The sequence below is a fragment of the Salminus brasiliensis genome, chromosome 17 (genome assembly GCF_030463535.1).
Source record: "Salminus brasiliensis chromosome 17, fSalBra1.hap2, whole genome shotgun sequence".
Lineage (NCBI taxonomy): Eukaryota > Metazoa > Chordata > Actinopteri > Characiformes > Bryconidae > Salminus > Salminus brasiliensis.
This window is the reverse complement of record NC_132894.1, coordinates 8,757,285-8,785,175: the sequence shown is the minus strand read 5'-3', so window position 1 is coordinate 8,785,175 and position 27,891 is coordinate 8,757,285. Positions and strand designations below refer to the sequence as shown.

General features: G+C 42.8%; 1 protein-coding gene across 1 annotated transcript in view; it reads right to left on the bottom strand.

Annotated features, from left to right (window-relative positions):
- Positions 1–460: 460 nt before the first annotated feature.
- ssbp4 (single stranded DNA binding protein 4) overlaps positions 461–27,891 on the bottom strand; it is an 83,815-nt gene continuing 56,384 nt past the window's right edge. The window contains exons 5-18 of the mRNA XM_072660010.1: positions 22,228–22,317; positions 10,180–10,263; positions 7,103–7,162; positions 6,938–7,001; positions 6,703–6,770; positions 6,139–6,206; positions 5,958–6,003; positions 5,828–5,863; positions 5,637–5,691; positions 5,029–5,099; positions 4,212–4,290; positions 3,994–4,022; positions 3,774–3,875; positions 461–2,163 (exon numbers count right to left, since the gene is read on the bottom strand). Of these exons, the coding sequence (XP_072516111.1) occupies positions 2,134–2,163; positions 3,774–3,875; positions 3,994–4,022; positions 4,212–4,290; positions 5,029–5,099; positions 5,637–5,691; positions 5,828–5,863; positions 5,958–6,003; positions 6,139–6,206; positions 6,703–6,770; positions 6,938–7,001; positions 7,103–7,162; positions 10,180–10,263; positions 22,228–22,317 (882 nt within the window). The 3' untranslated portion in view covers positions 461–2,133. The remainder of the gene's footprint in view (positions 2,164–3,773; positions 3,876–3,993; positions 4,023–4,211; positions 4,291–5,028; positions 5,100–5,636; positions 5,692–5,827; positions 5,864–5,957; positions 6,004–6,138; positions 6,207–6,702; positions 6,771–6,937; positions 7,002–7,102; positions 7,163–10,179; positions 10,264–22,227; positions 22,318–27,891) is intronic.

Genomic DNA, 27,891 nt, shown 5'->3' with positions numbered 1-27,891 from the left:
GAGACTGGGGATGGGCGTTAGGGTGAGGGGGCTGGGGGGCACTTGGAGTGACTGTTTACTCTTCGTAATCTGATTAGAGGGTGAGCCTGATGCTGTCAATCGGAGAGAAACACGCTGTTCAAACGGTCGTTGCCACCACATGGTCACGGGACAAGAAGGGGAAAGAAAGAAAGAAAAAATAAGAAAAATAAGAAAAAAAGCATCTTCAGAGGAGGCCCATCCGATTCAACATGACTAAGCCAGTCAAGTAGAAGTCAGAAGACAGTATTTTGAAAGCGGTATCTGAAGCACAGTGATATGGGCCACTGCAACAGTGAACACTCTAGACTTAGAATGAAAGGGCATTTGGCTAGGCTGTTGCTAATCGCCGCAGGGCCGTAAATGAGAGCACAAAAATGCCTAACTGGGCCTTCCTGGGAGCTGATTCTGAGGAACGGAAAAAGATGGAACCACACAAGAGTCACAGACAAGTAGTGTATTGAAAATACAAATGAGATTCAATGACCAATAGGAGAAATAGGTTGTATTTACAGGCAGGGGGCTAAAAAAAAATAATAAAACACGAGGAACTGCCGTGGAGCCTGCAGGAGGGTTGCTTTTTTTGTTGCTTTTTTTATATATCATTATGACCGACCGCTCCTCCAGGCACTCGGGTAGGATTTAAAATCATCTCAAAATCAATACATGATTCCAAAGTCACAAGAAACATTAATGACAAGCTTACATGTAACTGTAAGGGATATTACAACAATGAATAGAGGGTGAGGAGGGGTTTCAAATGAACCGATTACATAGTTGGGATGCTTTGACAAGGCAAGATTAGAGCCACCACTTCTTCTTCTTCTTCTTTTTTTTCTTTTTTTTTAAAGCTACGCTGAAGGAAGCCTACTGACAGTGACTGCAATAAGCTTTTCATGCTACATGATAGAAACGTAGAAACTCAATGAAGACAACACGTGAACACACAGGTCAGGCATGACGGGAAAAAAAAAAATCAAATGAACAAACAAACAGAACATTTGGGAGGATGCGAAATATTCTACACGTTTCAGATCCAGTGCTGACAGTGATTGTAATTCGTGAGACAAGCAGACAGCCATTGATTTCATACAGACTCCAATACTGAGATAGTACACTTCTACTATGGTACTCTGGTAGTGATGACATCAGTTCCATGAAGAACACAGGAAGAGGTATATATATATATGCGAGGAGACGTCCAACGAAACGAATCAACATAAAAACAAAAAAAGACGAACAAATACCTAAAATCATGTAAACAGAGGTGTCATTGTGCATTCTTGAGTGTGTGCTTATTCTGTCTTCGATGTCGTTGAGATACAAATGTGCCCTTTACAGGAAATAATCCGTAAAACCATGACTACATCAATAGCAATATCAATTATGAAAATCAGAACAATAATATAATCAATAATATACAAATATATCATGAGGAGACCGTTTTTGCCCCGATGCATCATCACCAGTTTAGCTTTTTCCATTTCAGAATGTACACAGCAGTCCGACAAGCCGACCCCAGCCTCTGTCCTCGACTGCCCACCCAAATAAAAAGGAGAATCAAGGAACAAAACATGACTGAATTTAGACCACCAGCCTTCAGCCTTAGTGCTGAGCAGCAGCAGCTTGCTGTGAGTTTTATTCTGGAACAGTCCCACCCATACAAAAAACCATACACACACACACGCATACATACACACACACACACACACACACACACATACATACACTATCACTCTCTCAGGGCCCTCAGTGTCCCGGGCAGGTGAGGAAGCCAGGCAGGCAGGTGGGGGCAGAGTGGAGATTCGTCCTGTGGCTTGTGGCCTGCTTTCGTCCCGGGAAAGCCACCGTGCTAGCTTTGGAGTGGGGACTCCGGCCCAGGGTCCTGCGCTCCGTAACCACAGCAACCGGCTGAGGGGAGTCACCCCCCCACAACCAACCCAGAGTGTTTGAAATGTTGGATAGGACATGGGAAGGGGGAGGGCAGGAAAAAGGTGAGTGTAAAACCCACCAGATGCAGCAGAATGGGGAGGAGAAAAATAAGGGGGGATACAAGAGAAAAGGGGGAAAATAAAATAAAATAAAGGTACAGATAAAAAAAGCAGGGGAAAAAAATCAAACACTCATCGTCATGTTGGGTGAATACTGCAAAGAGAAAAGAGAGAAGGGGAGGGGGGCGTAGGAGGTACAGTGATGAGCCAATGACTTCAGAATGCTTCACAAATCATGAAAATGATCGACTGTAGATGCTTTGTAAGTCTTACTTAACCCTAAAACTAACAGGGTTCTTAAGCACAGGGGTGTAGGTTCAAAACCTGCGTCAAACACTTTATTGTATATAGTCAACTGTAGATGCTTTATAAATGCTCACCTTCACTTTAACTTGTATTTCACTGAATATCTATTACATTCACTTTGATTTTACTTAACCTTAAAACTAACTAGGTTATTAATCACAGGGTTGTGGGTTTCATACCCAGGTCCAATAAAATTACTCTTTATGTTGGCCCTGTAAATGCTTTGTAGATTCTCACATTGCCTTTGCACTTGCATTCTGCTGAATATCTTTTACGTTTACCTTCTTCTTACTCAACCCTAACACTAACTGTGGTAAAGGTAAAGGTAAAGGTGCACATATTTGTCACTGTACACTGTACAGCGAAATGTGTCCTCCGCATTTAACCCATCTGTGGTAGTGAACACACACACACACACTAGTGAACTAGGGGCAGTGAGTACACACACACCCAGAGCGGTGGGCAGCCAACTCCAGCGCCCGGGGAGCAGAGAGGGTAAAGGGCCTTGCTCAAGGGCCCAACAGTGGCAGCTTGCCGAGCCCTGGAATCGATCACAGGGTTGTGGGTTTGATACCCAGGTCTGCTAAACTGGCCTTAAGCAAGGCTCTTATTCCTATTCCGCTCCAGGTTCTCTGTAGCATGACTGACCCTGCAATCTGACCCTGGATTATACAGCTGGGATATACAAAGGTGTACTGTACAAGTATAACAGCAATAAAGCGACTATAACCTCCATCTGAAAGTGAAACCTGTCCCCAAGCCTGGTCTTACATTTAAAATTGATGCTAATCATAATGTCAATGTTATTGGGAATGAGATTATTTTCACCAATTATCATTATTTTCAGGTTGTTAACAATGATCTACAGAATATAAAAACAGAGAGAGACCAGGATGTTTAATTGGTATAGACCTTTTACAAAATGTTCTTTAAACCTAAAAAACACTCACACATGCCATTTACAAACATGGTTCTTTAAAGATTTATTAATCAAAAGATTTGTTAGGAAACAAAAAGTGGTCCTTCTATAATATCACAACAATAGTATATGCAGTATATGAAAGCGTGAATCTTACAATAGGACTATACCATTAGAAAAGGCTGTACACTTCATTTAAGGCTAATCTACAGACTGTAGTCAATTAATATTAATGTTACATCTAGAATGAGGTCTTAGGACCACTAGCCTTTCAGTAACTTCAGAGCTGTAGTGTAGGACCTGAAGGCTCCAAGCCCATGTGCATGTAAGCAACCTCTCTAAAGTCCAGCTAAAGCACATCTTCATGGTTCTTATTGTTACAGCATTCTTTAAATGTTGATGACTGGTCTGTTTGACTATCAGTGGCTACACTTTCAAGTATACATGCTTACAATGTTCAAAACTGCCACAGTGTACAGTGGTCATAGGCTGAGGAAAGTGGGAAGGGGCAGAGAGGGGTGATGCATGTTAACACTCACACTTTCACTTTGGAATGGGTTTAAGAAGTTGCCTGCCATCTCTCCATCGTCCCGCGGAGTCCCTGGGGGGTTATTCATACCTGCCATGTTGTTCGGAGAGTTCTAGAAGAAACACAGTAAACATACAGCATTAAATACAATGTCTGATTCAAGAGATCCAAATTTGACTTTGAAGAAGAACAGCTGCAATTGCTGCCAAATCCCAGGAGAACCGTCTCACCTTTGGCAACCCGTCCATATCCCCCGAGCCTGTGAACACAGAAAGTGACATAAGCATGACTACGCTATCTACAGAGCCTTGCGTATCGAATGAAAGAATATACAAAGGTGGCATCATGGTTCTAATGTGCTAATGTTACAGCAAATGTGCCAGGAAAGGTAAGACTGAATTATTAAAGATACCTCAAAATAACAAGTACACACAAATAAGCGTCTTACCTAGTGACCCATTCATATGGTGTGGTTCCATGGACCCCATTCCACCCATCGGACCGTCAGGGCCAGGCCCCATTGGGAACTAGAAGCATTTGTCATTATTATACACTGCATGGTATAATACAATCTTATAGATGATACAATGTATTAGATTGCTATGGTTTATATAATACTTATCGTCACACAAAAACCTTGTATCTCTGTTGTTGGCATTTTTTAGTCTTTGGAATAGTCTGAATAAGGCAGTTGTTTTTTTTACACTGTATCAAAATGTTATGATGACTAGACCAATAGAAATGTCCCAAAATGACTCCACATTGAAAATTAAAGCATCAGTATGTAGCATTTTACCTTTAAATAACAGCTTCAAAATCATGCTGATCACGTTGCTACTCCAGGCTGCTAACTTTGGTTAAGAGGGTAAGAAAACACTTGCCAGAACTGCATAATGCTGCATAACTTCCTTTGTATAAAATTCTGTAATATCCTCCACTACCTAAGTCCAACACGCTTCTTTCACTTCAGATGCCGGTATTGTATCTCTCAGTTTGTAAAATACATGTGAAAAGTGTGTCCTTTAGTGGTGGCTCAAAGCATAAATTACATTTTCAGATAGGATAAAGAAATGCCAATTCTCCCATAATGCTGCTTTAAGAAGCTTTTTTTTACATCTCCTGTAATGTTATTATTTTGCAGACATGAGGTTTTTGTGTGACAGCGATATTACACAAGTCTTACAAAACTGTCATTATAACAGGGACCCGAATGCACCCGAAGCATGAATACACAAATAAACAAATAACCAATTTGACCAACTCACATTAGGTCTGTTGCCACCGGGGCCGATAGGGTTCATCATAGTGTAGATGTTTTCACTGGAATTTGTTGAGTCTGGGCGAATATAAAAACAACTATTAGAACAAAGGACTGGAAAACGACCAGCTCTTGGCCTTAATATTTCTGTGGTGAGAAACACTAAGGCTGATTACAAAGCTAGTTTATCAAAGACAGTTTTTCCAATTATGCAAAATAGGATACTAGCATTATTTTTTCTTCTTTCAACAATTAGGCACAAAACTGTAGCATGTTTGGCTGTAAAATTACAGGATATTACTGGGTAGTAGTTGCTCTTTTCAGCAACAACAGTAACCCCTGTGAAAGCTTAACTAGACAAAATAAAGGACTGAAAACGTTTATGTTGAAAAAAGCATGATTTGGAGAAAACTAAGAAGGTCACCTGAGATTAGAGAGTAACTCTGCATGGGCTCTGCTAACTCTCTAATATATATGTTTTCATATGAGATAATGTTGTATTTTACTGTTAAAATCAGGTAAATAATGCAAAACCCTGCTAATAAATAACTGCATGCTTTACTGATTATTTGTTCACATTCTCAGCACAAACGGATAAGACAAGGTCAGACTGACCTCCTGGGCTTGGCATAATGGGTGTTCCTGGTGGCCCTCCACCCCCCGGAGGCCCCTGCGAGACAGGACATAAAAAACAAACATAAAAATGAAAAAAGGGAACATTCTGTGTTCTGTAAAGGAGCCAGCACTAAGGGTTGCTTTAAGAGTCCACTGCCTCTTTAATGAAGGAAAGCTGGCAGGAAACTTACCACATAGTTTCCTGGTGATGAGGACGAGTACGCTATCTGCAGAAAAGAAGTGCAAGAGCGAATAAGTGACGGCTGACAGTTGATGATAGATTTTAACAAAGACTTTTAACTGCACAGGAAAAGGACTTACTGAGTTTGCATTTGGATTTGGCCAGGGACCTCGACCACCCGGACCCCTTTGAGAAAAGACACAAAACAAATACTCAGGCAAGTAGTTTTTACTAATAATCCTAGAAATACTAGAACAAGCCTAAAATTGCAATAACCCTCAAAGGAGCATACAGGAAGACATATGTGTCATATGCACTCACATGTTCATTCCTGACATGGCTGGGCCGCCAAGAGAGTTAGGAGGAGGCCTCATCCCGCCACCATAGTTCTGCATAGAGAGGGAGAAGAAAGAGACTTTGGTTAGGCTGGTTTTGGTCAGGTGCTTTACAACAGCAAACCAAACCCATGCTCATCCTAACATTGGAGAAGGGTCTCAATCTCATTTGGAATTGGCTATGATTTACACCATAAAAACACCATAGTTCTGCACAGAGAAGGAGAAGAAAGTCCCTCTTTAATGAAGCTGTGCGCTGAGTCTCGCCTTAAATATGTCTCTAGTGTGTAGTTGTAACAACAGTGTACCAACTGTATGTATGTATTCACTTTTATAGTTGTATTACAGTGGTACACCTTGTGCTTTGTATTCTTGTTTGTACATGTGTATGGATTGTACATGTGTATGCATGGATTATTTGTATTGTAATTGTTTTAGATTCTGCATGCTCATGCTGTCTTGCAAGAAGCCAGAAAAGGAAAAATATGTATGTATGTATTCTGTTAGTTATTTACTCCCTGTATATGAATATGGGTGATTTTTGACCAACCTGTGGGCCCATGCCTCCCATCCCCCTGGGCGGGTTCATTCTCATCGGACCGCCCATGTTTGGATGTCCTGGATGGAGTAGAGGGAGAGCAAGTCATAAATATAATCCATGTGCCTCAGTCACATATATCTCTAATATCAAATGTTTGGAATATTCATTTATTGGATATTCATTTATTCTAGATGTTGATGGTTGTTTTAGAGCTACAGCTGCACAGTGGAAATGTGTGCCCTACCCTGTGGTCTGGGGTCCAAACTGTTTGGCAGGAGTGGTTGTGACCCTGGAACACCCACAGGAGGCTGAGGGGAAACAGAAGGGAGAGTAAGAACAAGAGGAAGAGGCAGCCAATGAATGGCTGAGGGGGGTTCAATACCCTATATTAAAGAGGTGTGTCAGGTACCTGATTTGGCATGCGGAGTGATGGGCGGGGTCCACCTGGGTACCGTGGAGACATGAAGGGCTGATGGGAGAGAGCAAGTGACATACCATGAAACACTGTTGTCTCTTCATTCAAAGAAAAATCTGACATAGGGATAGAAAATTCAAAAACTTTGGAAACTAATTCCAAAATCCCCAAACTGTTACATAACAGTCCTGACTTGTTATATTTACATCCCCAAAATTTACATAAACCCAGCCCACTAGTGAAAGCCCTAGTCAAAGCTAGCAAAACAGTAAAAGCGATAGCGACTTCAGGAGAATATGGTGTTTTAGATTCTGGAGAGCAGCTCATCATCTCCAGACTCTGCTAGTTATGGAAATACAGGTGCTACAGGCCTCATGACCGAAGCTTTTCCTGTGCCAGTGTCTGCAGAAGGGGAGCTCAAACTCAGCACCCGGCACAGCAAAAGCCAAAAAAAAAACTATATCTTTTTAATAAGTGTTTTGACACCATAGGGTCCTTGCTGTAAAAAACACTTAAAAATAAAGGTACTTCAAATGGTTGTTTGAGCGATGCCACAAAAGAACCCCTTTTGGTTCTATAAAGACTCATGTTTGTAAGAATCATGCTCTGTGTGGTCCTGTGGACTAAGCCGACCAGGTAATGCTGCCTGCCATCAGCAGCCGGAGCCCGAGAGAGCACAATTCTTCCAGAGCACAATCAGTGCTAGCTAAGGCATCAGAGCTGGGTACCTAGTGCTTTCCTCCAAGAGCTGGAGGAAGAGCTGGTTTCCCAGTGACAAAAGGCTGGTTGTGTATGTGCTGGAGGAGACATGTGTCAGTCCTCACCCTCCTAGTGTTGGGAACATGCTTTTTCATTGAAATCAAAAGTGCTTATTCTATGGCATTCCTCAAGGAGCCATTTGAAGCACCTTAATTTTTAAGTGGCAAAGAAGGAATAAATCTGTTGGACAGATGGACAGACAGTGAGTGATTTCTAAAGGCCACACGTACACATGTACTGTGCTGATTACTGGGGATAAAGGGGGCCTGTTAAAATAGGAGGTGACGATGTTGAAAGGTGCCAGCAGAGGGCGCAATGACACTGCATAAAAGCCTTGATCATTCAGGCTGAACCTTATAACCGCCGTGTCTGTAAGGTACATACTGAGAGGGTGATGTTCTTCTCAACATTTAAATACAAGTCACACAGCTAACAAAACACAGAGAGAGAAATGAAAAAAATAGGGAAAAACAGGTAAAAGAGGTGGGGTCATATCTTACTGTCATGGTCTCACACACACACACACAGAGATACACAGGCGTCCATCTACTTCCATGCACTGATGTTTCAAGACATATACATGTGTACACAGGTGGGCAACAGGAACACGAGTAATACTTGCTTTCTCCAAACGTCAAAGGCCAGAAAAGAAGGCAAACGTACACACAAATGCACGTACACACACACACACACACACACACACACACACACACACACTTACAGGAACGTGTGCCAAACACCCAGGTACAGTAGCATGTAGCTCTCTTGAATTACACACATAAAACTGGATACTCCCGCAGCGCTGTGTCCAAAGCAGGCACGCCAGGCCACAACAACAACAAACCGCCTTTCACAAACAATTAAACAGGCGCGAGAGCTGCACAATGACCACAGCCTTATGGGACAAACTGTTGCGTTCCTCTCGCTCTTTGACATGACCCAGCGCACGTTATTGTTTGTGTTGTGTGTCTATGGGATTGTCCATGTATACATGTGTATATGTCTGGGTGCATCAGTGCATGTCATTGTATATATGCGTGTGTTTGTGTGCGTCTGTGAGTGAATGTGTGTGTTCAACTGTTGTCCAGATTAAGAGCAAAATAGCCCTGACCTGTAAAAGGCTGGTATATAAAACATATGAGACAAATTATTATTACATATTATTATATAACATACACACACACATATATAAATACATATATGCCATATGTATAGCCATATGGCCTGACACTGTCTAAAAACAAACCTGTGTGTGTGTGTGTGTGGGTCTCAGTGGTGCATTATTAATAAGATATTGATGGGAGATGGGATAGTGCATGTAAGGCTTAGAGAGGGAGCGGTTGTGGACTTCTGGCCAGATGAACCTGTTCTCCTCTCAGACTGGGCAACAGCCTACATTATTTATCCAGCACCACGGCTGCCGTCCGCAAGGAGGGTGTGTGCGTGTACGTGTTTGTGTGTGTATGTGTAGATGTGTGTGAGTGAGTGCTTTTTAAGAGGACACACAGTGAGGTAATGTACTACACTGCTTAGTAGTGCACATGCAAGAAATAGAGCAAGCGAATGAGGAAGAAGAAGATGGAGATGGTATGAATAAGCAAGAAACAAACAAGATGGATGACACACAGAGGGCCTCGTGACTGGAGCAGAAACAGTGCTGAAGTTAGAGGCCCCTCTCTCTGTGTACACTGTGTACACCTCCTGCTACTACTAACCACTTCACCACTGCCCATCTGTAAGCCTGTCTGATAGACTGAAAAGCCTACCGCTGTTGTCGTGAAAAAACCTTGTATCTGCAATTTTGCCAGTTTTCACTTTTTGATGTAATCTGAATAGGTCAGTTGTTCTTTACACTGTGTTAAAATGTCATCATGAATGGACCAATAGAAATGCTCTAAAATGACTAGTAAAAAATTAAGTGTTTGCATTGACTTCCATTGAAAGTTAAGGATTTTTGTTCTTTCTCTGGTAAAGTTGATATTTTGGAGATACAAAGTTTTATTTAAAAGCAAAGGCATACGACCAAACAGTGTCCAGTGTTTTCTTATTGAACAATAACAGGGTTGGGTGATCGGTCAGAAACAAAAAACTATTGAGCTGACCACAATTAGAAGTAAGATTTTTGTACACCTGTGGAACCACCTGCCGTTGGAGAATGGGTCTATAGAGCGAGATGGTTCACCAAGCCAAACAAAGAAAAGTGTCTAAAGTGTCTTTCAGACAGGCACTTTTTACCTGAGGACTGAACTGCAGTGTGAACACACGTCAGATCTGGTGGTGCAGTTGCAAAAGCGGAGAGATGGGTTTCTTACCTGACCGTGGGGTCCCATCATGGGGGTGTTGGGGTTGTGTGGTGGAGGCTGGGAGTGAGGAGAGGGCTGTGAGCCGGGAGGACCCTGCAATACAAAGAGAGCAAGATTGAGCAAGAGTGTGAGAGTGAGAGAGACAGAGAGAGAGAGAGAGAGAGAGCGAGAGAGAGAGAGAGAGACCCATCACCACAGGTATGCAAGAAAAACACTGAAACAGGGATTCCTTCATGCAGGCTGCCATTAGGTAGCCACACAGCTTCTCAAAATAAAGCATGTTCTTCATTCAAAAACCCACCATATACAACAGCAGACCACTTTGCTAGTCCAGACAAACACATTACAAAAAACAATTATGTATATATATATATATATATATAGTATTACTATGAACCTTTTATATTTAATATATTAAGCGCTATAGAGCTATAAACTCTAAAAACTTCTGTAGACCACAATCAAATTATTACATTTGTCCCCAAAATATTTGTATATTTTAATATAATATTCATACAATACTTATAATATTGTATTTAAATACATATAATACTATGAATTATTTAGTATTATTATACATTATAAATTATTATTATTTTAATTATTGGTTTTATATTTATCTATTAGCACTATGATTTATTAACCTTAAACTAAATAATTACGTATTTAACGCCTTATACATAATATTAAAACCATCTGCCTAATACCATGCAGGTCCTCCTTGTGCCAAACCAGCTCTGAACCATCAAGGTATAGACAGCCAGTACTTACTTTTCCAGCCGTTTGAGCTACAGTAGCTCTACTAAGGGATCAGACCAGACAGGCTAGCCTTCACACCTCACATGCATTAATAAGCCTCATGCACCCATGACCCTGTCTTTCCTTAGACCACTTCTGGTAAGTACTGACCACTGCATACCAGGAACACCCCGCAAGACCTGCCTGATGTTTTGGAGGTGTTCTGACCAGGTGTTCTAGCCGTCACAATTAGGTTCTTATCAAAGTAGCTCAGATTCTTATGTTTACATTTTTTCCAGCTTTTAACAACACATCACCTGCAGGTTAATCTATAGATCCAACATAGGCAGGTGCCATTATAACTAGGCAATCTGTGTAATGTTAGGTTTTAATGTTAAGGTTTAATGGCTGATCAGTTCATATAAAATTTAGAACCTTCAAAAACCAGGAGAAAGTCAACACATTCCCCGAGCACAAAAATCATTCATATTTCAGTTCTAGGGCTGATTCATGATACTGGACAACAAAACCAGTTATAAAACTTTCATGTAGTTACAAGCAGTGGACCAGCTCTAAAAAGTTTACAGGGGGGGCGGTGGGTGGGTGGTTATGAACTGTAGGTGTACTTCATTTTTTACAAGAAAAAAGACAAGAAAGAAACACAATACTTTAAGAGTTTATTGCAGATAACTTTTATGACTTTCTGAGAGTCGCCTAATGACTTCATGTAGATCTTCACCTTGTCTTTACATATCTTTATCTATTCCACTGAACCCAATGTTAGTTTGAATGTAATAGATTTTATTAAATCTAACCTTAACCTAACCTTCATTTCTATCGTAATTTTATCATAATGACAATACAACACTGTCATACTGCCAACCTCTACTTCAACCCAACCTAACCCTGTTGTTGTAGATCAGACTCAAATGCAGTCCGGGAGATCCAGTGTACAGCACGGTTTGGTGATTTCCCTGCTCAAACACATCCACAAATACCAGGTAATCAACAGACAATATAACCCAGGTGTGTTTGAGGGAAATCATCAACTGTCCCTGAAAATCTGGATTTGAAAACCTTCTCGTAGATAATTAGGGAAGTTTAACCACATGACTGGTTCCACATTTGTTTTTGTTGGGAGCTGGAAAAACACTAAATTGTGCTGGCTGGTAGTTCTCCAGGACCAGGACTGAGATACTTTGTAGACAGTCTATAGGGCAGCGATCTTCTGCACCCGCACTGTGAATTGTATTGCTTGCCCCAACACACTTGATCCAGGTAATGAAAAGCCTGATGATGACCTGATAAGCATGGATCAGGTGTTTTGGAGATGGGAACGGTTAATACTGGAGTTATTACTCTGCAGATATATGAGCGCTCCCCCTCAAATCAAGCCCTAAAAATTTTGCAGTCATCCTTAAAATGAGCCGAGGTTCTGCACATATTTTCAGGTGCCAAAATGGAAATTACCGGCAAATAAACAAGTCCAGAAAACGAGACAACAGTGCTGCTGGAGTTGCTAATGTGTTTAGAGACACTACAACCACTTTTCTGTTTGCTGGTAATAAACCAGAAGGTAGTCCAGCAGGAGCAACTATTAAAATGAATGATTCCATGGCAGCTGACACTACTTTTGCATCCTGTCTGATTATTTATATATAGATTTCACACAAAATCAGAACAGCGACTGAGTCATCCCTTAACCGTAGGCTAAGAAAACAATTAGAAGTCATAAAACCTTCAGCGCAAACGCCATCCAACAACCAGCCAGGGATCAAGCGGTCCGACAGTGTAGATAATGACCAAGAGCCATTTGTTCACTTCCATCTGCAGTGCCACAAAGCACTCCTGTGGCAGAATGGGCGCTCACCGCGATCTGCTTTGCCAAATGCTGCCAACAAGGCTGTGAACACTTTGACAGCTTTCCGAGTGCAGCGGGTATAAGCTCCACATGCAGGTGAGAGGGACCAGCTGCTCTTCCTACGGTTGCAACAGTCCTAACGGGTCTACAGACGCAATGGCGCACTGATCTGAACATATTTTCAAATTTACAAACCTAGCAAATCCAGATACTTTTTCTATAGGCCATCATTTAGTAGCCCAACAAGGCTCATCATTCCACCACAGATTGTGCTTATTTCCGCCATGAATCCAGTTGATAGATGTTCAACTTAAGAAGATAAGCTTGGCTTGTCATGTGTTAGCAATGAAAAGAAAGGAAGGGTATACTCGCACTGTTGGGTCCCATTTTTTAATGACACTATATTCAAAAGTTTAGGGACATTATTTCTTTCGAAATCAAAGGTATTAAAAATAGTTGGTCCTGCTTTTGCAGGAGTAGCTGTCTCCACTGTTCAAGGATGGCTTTCTACTAGATTTTGGAGCATTGCTGTGAAGGAAGGGTTATAGTGAAGTCATGATGTTGGATGATCGCCACCCCACCTCATCCATCCCAAACTCCTCAATTTATTCCAAAAGTATTGGATGAAGCACCACCATCATTCTACAGAACACTGTTCCACAGATCAATGCCAGGAGGGGGGTTATACCCCTCTAGCACACACCTGGCATTAGGCATGGTGCCAATGTCCATGTTTATCTACTCCTATTCTGTTGGCAGTGCTTCTCTAAAGGAACTAGACAAAGCTCTTTGTGTACATTTGTCAGCTTAAGGTAGTGCATTTAATATTCAGGAGAATCACCTGATCATATACAGGAGACCATTAAAATAAACAGTTACCTTTAGTTAAATATATGTAGATAGATAGATTTAACATTAAAACCACCAGCCTAATAATGTGTTGGTCCCCCTTGTTCCCTTGTGCCATCAAAACAGCCCTGACCCATCAAGGCTTGGACTTCACAAAACCTCTGAAGGTGTCCTGTGGTATCTGGCTTCCAGATGTTAGCAGCAGATCCTTTATGCCCTATAGCTTGCAGCAGAGGTGGGGCCTCCATGGTTTGCATTTATGAGCCTTGGTCTCCGATTCACCGGTTGGACCACTTTCCTCATGTTTTGGATATGCTCTGACCTAGTTGTCCAACCATTACAATCTGAACCTTGTCCATGCTTGCCCATTTTTCCTGACTGTTCACTTACTGCCTATAATGTAGATTCCACTGCCTGACAAGTACCACTGTAACTAGGTAATGAAGGTGGTTTCCTTCTCTGTCAGTGTTTATAATGTTATGGCTGATTGCTGTACACAGATACAGTCAATATAGCCCTAAAAAGGGCTCCACCACGGTCAAAGAACCCTTAACTGCTTAGACTATAAGGAACCATTATCAAATCGACTCGTTGTGAGGTCAGATTTACACCCCTGGCTCCTAATAATGCTGCAGTTTATGAGGGGCGAGTGTTATGTTCTTCCCCTGCCACAAGTCACTCCTGCTGGGTGAAGCAGCTGCTGCAGCCCCTGCCCCACTCTCCTCCACACCACTCTGCCACCAGCACTGCGCCTCCTCCTTCTCCTCCCTCTAACCCAGGCCCATTATGAGTGAATGGGCGAGGCATATGGCCTTTATGGTGTTGCCTGCTCCTGCTATGTGGCCCTGTAGAGAGGAACAACATGAGTGGGTTTGTATGTGTGTGTGTATGTGTGTGGGTGAGTGTGTTGGGGAAGTGTGTGTGTGTGGGGGGGTGCGCTAAATGAAGCAATTAATAAAATCATTTTCTACCCAGCTAAGGAGATAACGGCTTGGCACAGAACCACCAGCCCATCTACAGAAGCCCCTCCTGCCTTGTGAAAGAACAGCACACACTATTCCTACTGGGACAGCGCAGTAAAGGACAGTCGCAATCACAGGGGCCAAGCACGCTGGTAAAACTGCAACGTGGCTTAGAAACCACTAGGAGGCAGTGCAGAACTGCCGGCGGACCGCTGTGGACACAAAGCGGCCAACACAACAAAGCACAGCACAACAGCACAATGCATATTTCATTGTTGCCTCTGTGTGAACACTGAGAGAGACCTGCTGCCACTTCTTGGACAAACAGTATGACGTGTGGCCAAACTGGCTTTTAAAGAAATATGCAAAGTGTGAGACAAAAGTCAGACTAGTGTGTTGTAACACTTCTGAGGATGCTATAACGTGGCTCCTCACAGAAAAGCAGAAATCCTTCTCAGATCAGGAGGTAAAAACATTCTCTAAAGATACACCATGTGTCCAAATGTTTGTGGACACCCCTTTTGATGAATGCACTCAGCTACTTTCAGTTGCACCCATTGCTGACACTAGTCCCTGTAGAGAAGTACTGACAATAGAATAAGACTCTCTGGAGCAGATGAACATGAACCTACTGGCACCGTGCCTAAAGCCAAGTGTAAGCTAGAGGGCTTTGAGCAGTGGAGCAGTGGAACTGTGTTCACTGGAATGATGGATGGAGCTCCGTCCAATACTTTTCGGATGAGTTGGGAGTTAGGAATCCTGACCTAACTCACGCTCTTGTCACTGAATGCAATCAAATACTCACAGCAATGCTCCAAACTCTAGCAGAAAGCCTTCTTTCCTGGACTTTCCTTGATTTCAGAAGAAACAATGAACAAGCAGGTGTCCCAAAACTTTTGTCCATATAGTGTACCTTATTGTTGCTAATCAGTAACAAACTAAACTAGCGTGCTACTGAGGCCTGTTAGCTCCAGAAGAAAGCTGTTCTTCCAGAGATCTAACCTTTATGCTCTTTTTGACCCTTTAAAGTAAGTCTTAAAAATGAATGTGCTTTTGAAGGTTCTTCGAGCAATGTTTAAGAAGAACCACTTTTGGTTCCATAACCAAGAGAGATAGGAGATGTCTGAGTATGAAGAACCTTTTGAAGTTCTAAAGAAACTTCACCTGATCTCTATTACAAACATCACTGCTTTCTGGAACCAAAAGAGGTTCTTCTATGGCATCCCTTAAACATCCGATTGAAGCACATTCATTTTTAGGAGCGTTACACCACTACCAAGAGCATAGACATTATGTTTGCGTTTACATTGTGTGAACACTTCCAGATGAATGGACCTACTTCTACACATCTTCATGGTTCTTCAAGGGTTCTTTAGTCAATATGGACCCATAGCAACTCATAATATTTCTTTGACTGATTCTAAAAAATAGAGGTGCTACAAATGGTTCCTTGATCGATGCCATAGAAGAATCACTTCTGTTTCCATAAAGAACAAAATAAAGATGTAATTGGAGACGTGTAAGTGTGGAGAGCCTTTAAATGGAGTGTAAGGTTCTTTAAGCCTGGAAATGGTTCCTCACACTCTTTACTTATACAGTAAATCCTTATTACAAGCATGTTTCTTTATGGAACCACGAGTGGTTCTTCTGTGGCACTGCTCCAAAGCCTTTGTAGCACCTTCACTTTTAAAAATGTGAGTTTGTTATGAGCCAAAGAATCCCTTTTCAGTACTACTCTCTATGTCCAAATGTTTGTGGACACCTCTTTTAACAAATGCACTCTTAAAGCTACTACTCATTGCTGACAGTACAGTCCTGTAGAGCAGTACTGTCAATAGAATAGGACTCTCTGGAGCAGGCAAACATGAACCTATTGGCACCGCAATGCATTTGAGATAAGCTGGGGAGTTAGGTGGGGTGATGAGAGTACAGTGCATTTTAATAGCCTTGATTTTAGAATGCAATGACTGAGCAGGTGTCCCAATACTTTTGTCCATACAATGCACTGTATACTGAAATACACAGTACCATCAGTTCCTTTAAACTATCAACGGACTAAGTTGGTCTCGAGAGTCGAGTGCATCAACGGGACAACAGCGAGAGCACTGTGGCACCTATCACACCTCCCCGGCTCCCAGAAGCAAGCCTGAACAAGATCCTCCAGTCCTTTTAACCTTGATGGAGGTCTAGTTCACTCAGCTCAGGAAAAGACTGAAATTCTCAATCTCCCGGGCTCCTGCTCCTGCTCTGTTCTGCTCCGCTCTGCTCCGACTTCTCTGAGCCTTTTTCTGGGCTTTCACAGAAACAGGACTGATGCAATATCCTCACCTTCTCTCCTCAAACAAACCCACCCATTTCAGATGTTGTTGTCTGCCAGCTAAAAAAGTTGAAATATTCTCTGTGTTTCTTTCGCACTCTTCCTCTCTCTCTCTCCCTCCCTCCCTCCCTCCCTCTCTCACTCTCTCTCTCACTCTCTCTGCCTGTCCTCCCGTGAGGAGCTGCTGCAGTGGAGTTTTGGCGTGAGGATTATTAAGCAGGCCGACCCCTGCTTTCCCGGAGGGAAAAAAAATTGCGGATCCGGGCCAGACGCCAGCGCGCAAGCTTTGTGCTCTCTCTCTTTCTCTCTCCACAATCTCTTCAAGTCTCTCTAGCTCGCTCTATCTCATTCTCCCTCCTTCTAAACTCTCTCTCTCTCTTGCTCTCTCTCTCTCGCTGCAGGAGGCTGCTGTGAGTCTGGGCCTGCGAGGTGAAGATTAGGGAGGTTTGGGAAGGGGGGGTAGGGGGGCGTAGACCCCTAAACCTTCGTCCCTCTCTCTCAGGACAACACAACTTGCACTGCAGAACTGGGGTCACCTGTGTTAATTATCACCACTATATCTGTGGGCCAAGGCCAAAGCAAGTGTGCGCACACGAACACACACACACACATACACATACGCTTCTCTGGGTATGTCTTGGATATTTGGATATGGTCAGGAATTATAGAGCGCTGACCATCTGTACGCTTCATTAAAAAGAGAGCATTATTGTCCTGTTTAATTGGATTTAGTGCAGCGCAGTGTGTGGACATGGCACGACTGGGGCTTTTTTCTGTTCCAGCTTAACAAACTGTAACAAAAACGTCTTTAAATGTCCTGATATTTTACAGTATTAAGCAAAAATTCACATCTTCGTTTATGAAAAAGAGACATTTAAAGTAGCATTATGTAGCATTTGTGCCTTAAAATAGCAGCTTAAAATCACTGTGATGCTCAACTGACCTGTAATAGAAAGAGTAGTATCTCTGTTGTTGCTCCTCCGCTTTAGGAATGCTGCCGACTGCACTATGTAACTTTGGTGAAGCAGACAGGAAAGCGCTCGTGAGAGAGTGTGTAACACACACGGTGCATAATCCTGTAACATAACTCTACCGCCTCAGTCCACATGCTTCTTCCACTTTCAGATGTTGGTTCTGTATCTCTTAGCTTGTCCAGAAATACACATAAAGGCTCATTTAACGTTAAACACGGATGCAGACGGAGCCCTCTGTCCGTACTCTGCATTCATTCTGTCCGTATTTGGGTATGTTTTATATAATCTTACATAAACGAATGGTACAGAGCAGTACCACTCAAAGTTACAGGGGGCAGTGTAGCCAATAGTTCAAGCGAAACACAACCACTGTCATATGGACAACATAAAGAAACAACATTTTGAGCTGTTTGCAGCGTCTGCTGCTTCCCATCCATGCCAACATAAAAAGGACGCGTGGAAGAATTTGGGCAGTGCCGGTTTGAAAGGTCCTTTGGGGGTCGCTCAAAGCACAAATTATACTCTCTATAAGGAGTTCTGTAGGGGGAGTCCAGGAACATTAAACACCAATTATTATTTTTTGCTCCAGGGTTCCCCATCTATTTTGAGGGGTATCAAGCTCCCCAGAACTGCGTTCTCTCGAATGATGGATGGTTCTCCACACAAAACATTTGGGATGAGTTGCTGGGAGTTGGGGATGGATGAGGTGATGGAGATCATCCAACAATTCTGACCTCACTAACACTCTTGGTGCTAAATGCAATCAAATTCTTACAGCAATACTCCAGAATCCGAATTAAAGCTTTCCCTGGACAGTAGAGATTACTACTCCAACGAAAACAGGATTGACATTTTTTTAATACCCTTTGATTTTGGAAGGAACAACGAATGAGCAGGTGTCCCAATACTTTTGTCCAAACTGTCATTGTGTACCTACACTGCTATTGCAAACAATTCATCTTAAATATCCGAGCAAACAACAGAGAACAGTTTTCCAAGCGAGCTTCATGTCACCTCGAGATGCATCACAACCTGTTCAACCCATATCTGCGACTTCCACTGACAACACACACCAACGCGGTGACCGCAATTATTAGTGCGACTGAGAGCAGCGGCTATAGGCAGAGCTAGAGAGAGAGAGAGAGAGAGAGAGAGAGAGAGAGAGAGAGAGAGAGAGAGAGATAGTTAGCTTGTGAAAGGTGTGAAAGGGTGAGATACTGGCTAGTATGAAAATATGCCAAGATATAATTGGTGTCATGTTGGCCTGAAACAGATGCAGAGTGAGGCAAGCAGTCGCTAGGAAAAGAAGTGAACACACACACACACACACACACACACACACAAAACAGCCAGAGTGACAACTGGGCTGGACTCTTGCTTCCAGGACCTCTTTCCTTCTCCCTTCCTCACCGTCTGTCTCTCTCTCTCTTTCTCTAGAAGGAAACTGCTGCAGTGAGGAACAGTGGAGCAAGACCTTCCACATTTTCTTATTTCTCTCTTATTCTCTCTCTCCCTCTCTCTCTCTCTCCCTCTCTCCCTCTCTCTAATGCACACAGGCTCTATTTATGGAAAGCAATGTCACTCACGCAACACAGTCAGATACTCTCCCCTCTGATCACAGCTCATGCAACATTAACGCTCTCCTCCTCAGCTCACAGAAGATGCTGCCTCTCTATCTGATCTTTCCACATGCACACTGCACCTATGGAACGCCAACTTAAGAGTCGAGATCGACAGAGGCGGCCCTTAAACCCCATAAAACATCAAAAACGAACGCACTAGTGCTCTGTATAAACTTCATGCAATTATGTGATTTCCATTCAGTCCAGACTTCACACATGCAGACTTTCTTACATCAACCTAAAGAGCAACTGCAATTAACGTCAACATATTCTCATACGGCCTAAACATACAGTGCCTTCTGTAAGCCAAAACAGCTGCAATGGTTGTAATACTGGCTGTAAAACTGACCTGGGATCAGCCTGTTCAACTGCTGAGTGAATGATCACAACTGGAGAAGCAACAACTTCTCCCTTTTATCAGCTAACTGAGTTCCAATGACAGCCACTGGAGGCGTGAAGAGAAATCCATGTTGGGTGGAATTCATTCAGAATTCATAAATCCCTCCGAATGCAAGTTCTAATCACTGTTTTTTCTCGAGGAGGTGGAGATGAGGAATCCTCCAAGTGGGGCTATGAATCTGTATATGGGCTCACAATTGACTTCCATTTTCTCACCTCTAGTTGGTTTGCTCTGGTCCGAATCAGTTCGTATCAAGCGTTGTCCCCTTTTTGGTTTGGTTTGTGTCAGTAAAAAAAATTCAAGAGCACCAAAATGGGTAACAACAAACCATGTGAGAACGCTCCCACTGATTGGTCAGACATGTCTGGGGGGCACAAGCAAGAAAGGAAGGAGGTCCTGTGTTCTGGACCAGTGCAGATTTCTTTGCCATTATCTGGGTACTATCCCAGGTTAAACTACTGTTTAGCTTAAACTTGCCGAGTACACCTTATGGTTTGGGTCGGATCGAGGTCAGATCAAGTTCTCACCGCAAACAAAGAGACAATGTGTCTTTTAATTGCCACATTATTAGATCAGCCTTTTCAACTGCTGAGTTGATATTATAACTGGAGAATCCACCACACTTCCCTTTTCATCAGCTGATGTGAGTTCCAATGGCATTTTAGGTGGATGGACGACAAGGAATGTGGGATGATACACAACACAGACACAAACTTCTGATGACAAAATATTCTGACATGCCAATCTTAGAAAATACAGTTTTACAAAACCCAAACCCAAACCCAAAACCAAAAACCTTACAATCCTAAAAAAAAACCCAAAAAAGAAAGGAAGGCCTAAAACCAGAGTCATTAATGTTTAATATTGAAAAACATGGATTTTTTTTGGATGTTTGGTTGCGCTGTTGTTTACTGCACAGTACTGCATCATGTTCTATAACATTCAGACAGGCTTAAAAATAACACCAAAAAGGAGGTTCTTCAGGCTTCTTACAGCAATTGTTCATAAACTGGTTCTCAGGGACCTCCAGATGGTCCAAATTTATTCGTATATGTTGTAGATGTGTGGTGGAGGTCCTTCCATATGTTGAAAGACCCTCCACTTAATGTAAGGTTTCTAGAAAACTACCCTTACATTTGTGTGGAATCTTATAATTATCATGGTTAAATACAGTTCTTTAACTTTCAAAAGGTCCTTCACACTTCATACTTGAGGACAGTTTGACAGATTTTCACTAGAGTCTAAGCAAAAAGGGCAAAATGGTTCTTCAATAGAGTACTGAAAACAGTACTACATGGTTCTTTGACTCATAACCAGTACAAGTTTGAACCACTTTTAAAAGGCTCTATGAAGAACCGTGTACATCGAGACGATTTAGTTAACCAGGCATTACGTAAGCATTGAAGTGGTTCTTCGAATTTTCATGGTTCTGCAAAGAACTTTTGCATAATCCCTTTTTAAGAGTGTATAGGACGAGTGTATATCTTCAATTGTCTCACTGCACTATAAAGGAGAAAATCATTTATAGCATTTGGCAGACACTCCCATCCACTCAGACACTCCATACAGTTTTAATTACGCTGTAGAGGTGGGCAATCGTAACATAAGAAATCTTGCCCAAGGACTGTATTAAGGGTTATAAGGTTGTTGTTGAGCCCGGAGAGGGAACTGAACCCAGTATAGTGGTCTCACCCACTACATTACACCAAAAAATTTGGCACATATAGATCTTTGAATGATGGTGGAGGAGCCGGGCCTAATAGTCTAGTCAATTAGTCAATACGTTATAGACATAATCATTAGTTGCAGCTCCGCTGAAAACTAAGCCGTGCTGGGTTTCCTTGAAAGACTGTAGCTTGACGAGGTTGCCCTTCAGGTCAGCAAAACTTTACGAAACAAACTGGATGACCACAGCAAGGACGTTTTCTCCTGCTGGTGAAGCTGCACCAGTTTATCCAACACACAGCTGCCCTCTAGTTACTGCCTTCTACAGCTTAAAGGCAACACACTTTCGGGATGGAATGGGATGCCATGGACACCAAAACATTTGTCAGCCTACAGTTCGGTCTCTGCCATTGACAGTTAATGCACAGAGAACAGCACTGCAGCAGCCTCCAGCCAATGGACATTCTTACTCAACTGAGACGACCATAACAGCTAGGGCTGATTCAGACACAGCATGAGGACGGATAGATGGACTTAGGAAGAGAAAGAGAAACATCTGGGCAGAGATTAAAGGAGCTAAAAAGGCTCTGAAAAAGGAGAAGACGAGAAGACAGAAAGAGAAGGTAAGTTATGACTGAGAGACTGAGTGAGAAAGAACGCATCACTTACTTGAAAGAAGCCGGGAGGCATGGGCCCGCCTGGCATGCCGTCGTTAGGAGGCATATTACCCATTACAGGACTGGGGGCTGCTGCTGCACTCTGGAACACAGAAACAAACACCACCATGCTGGTTAATCAACTGGACTAATTAACAAATCCCTAATCTACCCATCCGAAAGATGGCCAGAAGGGAACGATTAACAAGTGAAACACTAGCGCAGTCTGTGGTTAGTACAAATATTGGTAGAAGACTAATGTAGCTAACAAGCAATGGAACCCTATGACCACCGATTAGCATAATGGAAATCACATGCTTAAATTATCAAGCATTGAGCTGTGGAGCGCCAGCCCCTCCACGCTCAAGGACAGCTGTACACATGCATTTGCTGACAAGCTGAGAGGTTGTCCACACTTTTTCAGAAGAAACAACCCAATTCGTTTGTCCATATAATGTACTCAAAAAGCATTTCACTGCTGCTAAAAAAAACATTTTCTGATGTGTTTTGTTGAGGTTGCCAGTCTTATGTTGTCCATATGTAGCAAAATTCATATTACAACATAAACAACCTCTAAAATTCTTCACAGCACACACTGTATTGAGTTCGGAGCAGCTTTCAAAAATCCCCTTTATTTCTGCCATTCAGAAATCCATCTTAGACCTGGAGGTGCAAATATGGGCATGATTTCACCTACAGAATGGTAACAACACGACTTGTGGTGTATAGGTGTAAATGTAGTATTCGCACTGCCGCAACGCATATGTGTGAATGCAAACTAATATGTGTGTGGCACAATCTATTAAAAATGATACAACTGACTAAAACTGAGGCATAACTTCACGCATCAAGACTGACTAGCTTCGTCTAGTGTTTTTAGCCAGGTAGCATATTTATGACTCAAGACTTTGGCTAGATCTTTGGCTTATATATACAGATCTGGAAAAAAATGATGACCACTTAATTTATTTCTTAAATTTGCATCTCTATGTATATATAAGTATAGGTAGCCTTTTTATTCCAGGCATTTTATCAAACAAAGCTGAGTTACCTGAATTTGCAGACTGTGAATGGCATAAAGTCCCAACAGCAATGTGAAAGACTAGTGGAGAGCCAGCCAAGACATGAAAGCTATGATTGGTAGTCAAGGTTATTTCACCATAGTGATTTTTGAATGCTCTAAAAGTTCAAATATTAGTAGTGTTTAAATTTGAATTACATATATATATATATGTGTGTGTGTATATTATAATGCATCTTTGCATTATTTGAGCAGTTGTCATTTCTGCAAATACATGCTCTAAACAGCAATCTAATGTGTGCTAATTTAGCCTGTATGTAGTATGCACAATGCTAACTGGTGCTATCCATTAAAAGCATCCTTTGTTCTACATTAGCCTCATAGCCCCAGTGCAAAGCCAAAGAAGCTTCAGACATGTGGCTTAGCTGACCGTCTACATCTAAGGTGAAGGGAAAATTCAATCGTGCGATCTTTGGCCAGACTACCACTTCAAGAAATGAGACTGATAAATCTGATTGATTGTATATTTCATAGAAGAAGTCAGAATATCACTTCAGAGACCGGAGCACTTGATTGGGTCTGAAGCTTAAACCCCCTCCCCCACGCACACCCTGTGCAGACTGTGTTTCCCAGGCTGGAGAGAGGCATGGCCGATTAGCTGAGGCCCCAGGCTCTCTCCTCCCCTCAGTAATCAGATCCCTCTTTTCCTCTCCCTCACTCTCTTCTCCCCCCTTTGCCTGGGTGTAGGGTGAGCAAACAGCCCCCGCACGGCTCACCCTCAAAGCCCAGACACACACTGCTGACCCTAAAAGGCCATGGGTCAGAGCTACACACACACACACACACACACACATACAAACACATAGAGCATTCTCCTGAGCACACTGAGCAGACTACTGCCCCAGAACTGAGAGTGTGAAGAGATGAGGCCTACAGGTGCAAAGCAAAGGCCACCAAATTCCCCTTAGTGAGCATCTCCAACACACACACACCCAGCACACGCTTCCATTCTACTGTCCATAAAGTCCATGCACACTCTTCACTCTACATAAGTATATCATAATACACAGTAGTTTCATAAGGGATAGTCAACAATGAACAGTAGCTCCTAAACAAAAGGCAGTATACAGCCATGTAAACGTTGCCAAGGCGAAAGCATTACTGGAATAGCAGTGACCTTCCAGCCTGTGAACTATAATGTATATGGTATATATACACATTATACATAAACAGCCACTGTTTACTGTAAACAGCCACTAATGTCTCTGCTAGTTGTATTAACTACACTGTGGGTTTTGTTGTACGTGAATGGATAGACTTCAGACTATCAGAGCATTATGTTTGCAGTTTATTCCACTGGCACAACTGAAGGAAAAAACAGAGAAATTGTATCTCTTGGTGAAGATTCTGCTTTGTCAGTGTACTATCATAATGTGAATTGGTACAGTACAAAGTGTGCAGCCCTTCAAAGTTACTATCAGTGACAATAATAAAGCATGGCATCATTAAAAAATGTATTCACACTCAAAGATGCAAACTCCACATGTAGTGCACTATATTGACAAAAGTATTGGGACACCTACATGTTACACCTACAGAAGCTTGTATGACATCCCTTTCTGAATTCACAGGCATTAATATATGCAGTTATTGAGTCAGCAGAGAGTCGGCCACTTTTCTGCACTATGCTTCTCCTCCTGTATATTTACATCTTTTACATGGTCTATTACTTTTCAACAATACCACTCATAGCCGATATATATCTATCTAGATATATCTATCTATATATCTAGGTAGAAAGAAATTTCACCAGCTAACTTGTTCCAAAGGTGGCATCCTATGACAGGACCACGCTGGAATTCAGTGAGCTCTTCAGAACTGAGTGAAACATCTGAATCTAATGATTAAGAGGTGTGTCCCAATACTTAGTGTATATTTAGTGTATATTAGTGTCCACATAGTGTATATTTTCTAACAATTTAAAGCTGAAGAAAAGTTAGCACTGTCACTACGCTAAGTGCAGACTCAAACCCGATGATGCAGAATGTAAATGGTATGCAAATGTGATTCTTGATGTAACTAATTACATAATTACATCTGAACACTTGAGCAAAGCGAAAGCAATAACTGTCAGCTTCTGAAAGTTAAAGGCTCAAGTTTAAGCCCTTAACATAACATTTAAATCCACTATTGACCAATTTCTCACCCTGTAACTCCACATCACTAAGCCTGTCTATACCCAGTCAGCACTGTCCTATGCAAACAGGTATAATGTGGCAGAGTAAAGCCTGTTTCTCAGCAGTGCCTGGCTGGCTTAGAGCCAGCATGGAGTGTGTCTGGTAAAGGGAAAGTGTGTGTGTGTGCGTGTGTTTTGTGGTGGGATGGGGGGGCATACAGTGGGCTTTAGAGCTATTGTTTCCTCAGAGGCTGCTATAGGCTGAGTGTTATATATTTATCCAGTTCACTTTCACTGTTTGCTGCCGCTTATAAGACAACATACAAAAGCAGGGTAAAGCGAGGAAAAGGGAGAGAGAGAGAGAGAGATAGAGAGAGAGGCTGACTCAAGAGATTCACGTTTATTAACAAGAGCTGACGAGATGGACCATCATACAGCGGCAAAAGCCGCACAAGAAGCGAGGCAGGGATGACCAGTGGCAGTACGCAGCAAAGAATGATGGGAACAGCAGTTGTTGTGAACACACACACAGATAGGCACACACGCACACATAGGCACACGCGCACACACAGGCACACACACAAGCACGCACACACACAGGCACGCACAGAGCCAGCGCGACTCTGCTGCTCTCAGGTAGAGCAGCAAAAAGTCCGTTCGCCTTGTTGCCATGACAACCCAGACCTCGGCTCTCCCGCTCTCCAGTGCCCATTAAAACCCTCAGGCCGTCAATCACCCGCCTGCCCGGAGAGAGAGAGAGTGAGAGAGAGAGAGAGAGAGGGGCACAAACAGAGAATGTGGAGAGGGAGGGAGAGAGAGAGAGAGAGAGAGAGAGAGAGAGAGAGAGAGAGAGAGAGAGAGAGAGAGAGAGAGAGAGAGAGAGGCGCTAACAGAGAATGTGGAGAGAGAGAAAGAAAGAGAGAGAGGCACAAACAGAGAATGTGGAGAGAGAGAAAGAAAGAGAGAGAGGCACAAAGAGAATGTGGAGAGAGAGAGAGAGAGAGGGCGAGCAAAAGAGAGAGAGAGATAGAGAAAGATAGAGAGAGAGAGAGAGAGAGAGAGAGAGAGAGAGAGAGAGAGAGAGAGAGAGAGAGGCACAAACAGAGAATGTGGAGAAAGAGAGAGAGAGAGGCACAGACAGAATAAGGTGAGAGAAGGGAAGAGGAAGAAAGAGAAAGAGAGAGAGGCACAGGCAGCGAGTAGGGAGAGAGACAGGGAAAGAAAGAGAGAGAGTGGGAAAGAGAAGGGAGCAAGAAAGAGAGAAAGGGAGAGAGAGGAAGAGAGAGTTGGGAAGAAAGAGAGATAAGCAAGAGAAGGAGAATGTGAGAAAAAAAATAGAGGGGGAGAGAGAAGGAGTGAGAGAGAAATGGGGAATGAGAGAGAGAGAGAGAGAGAGAAAGCTCAGCAGAGAGGAAGAGAGAGAGGGGAATAAAGATGGAGTTTAAAGGAGCCTGTGGCTTTTGATAGCACTGTCTGTTTGCTACTGCTATCTCTCTCCCCCTCTCCCTCTCTCCCTCTGACTCGCTCGCGCTCCCTCTCTCTCTCTCTCTCTCTTCTGTGCAAACACATAAACAGACACACAATATCCCAGCTCCACTTAACCCTTCTTAAGCCAGCACGCTTATTCCAGCCTCCTCCTTTAAAGTATGGCCATCAATAATACATGGGCAGATCTTTACAAAGGTTTTACCCTTTACACATTCCACATCCACATACACACACACACACACACACACACACTCACACGACAACTGAACCCTCTGAAGTAATTAGCTGCTGCTGTTTTAATTATCAGTATCAATCGCGTAACTCAGCTGGGCAGGAGACAGGGAGAGAACAGCTCAATCTGAGCATCGATCTAGACCCCAGATCCAGGCGAGGAATGGATCCCGTCTTATCTGCCCCCGGACAAGCAGCGGAACACTGATCACCTGCTAGGTAACACACAGACACACACACACACACACACACACACACACACTGTAATGTGTGGAGTTACTCACTTACAGTCACAGACAGCCCTACTGATGATGAGCTCAAAAGCAGCCAGTAGAGTTACTAAAAGGCCCACACCAACATAACACAAACACACATGCACGCACACACAACTACACACACTCACACACAATTCTCCAATCGTACAGACACACACTCATACACACACCCCCCTCATACATACACACAAGCACATTTGTTTTTATATCTTGTCAGGACAGCAGGGTCACACACAGGTCACAGATGTATTACATGCATGTAACTGGCTATAGTGTGTGTGTGTGTGTGTGTGTGTGTGTGTGTTGAACAGTGTTCTATTTAGACCCCTTCCTTAGCTCTCTCCATCACTCTTTACTTACATCCATCATTCCATCCCTTCTTCAGCCCGATTCCCTTCATCTTTCCATCCCTACTTTAGCTTCTTCCATCAGTTCCCTCCATCCTTCCATCCACCCTCCAGCTGTGTCCATCCTTCCTTCAGCTCT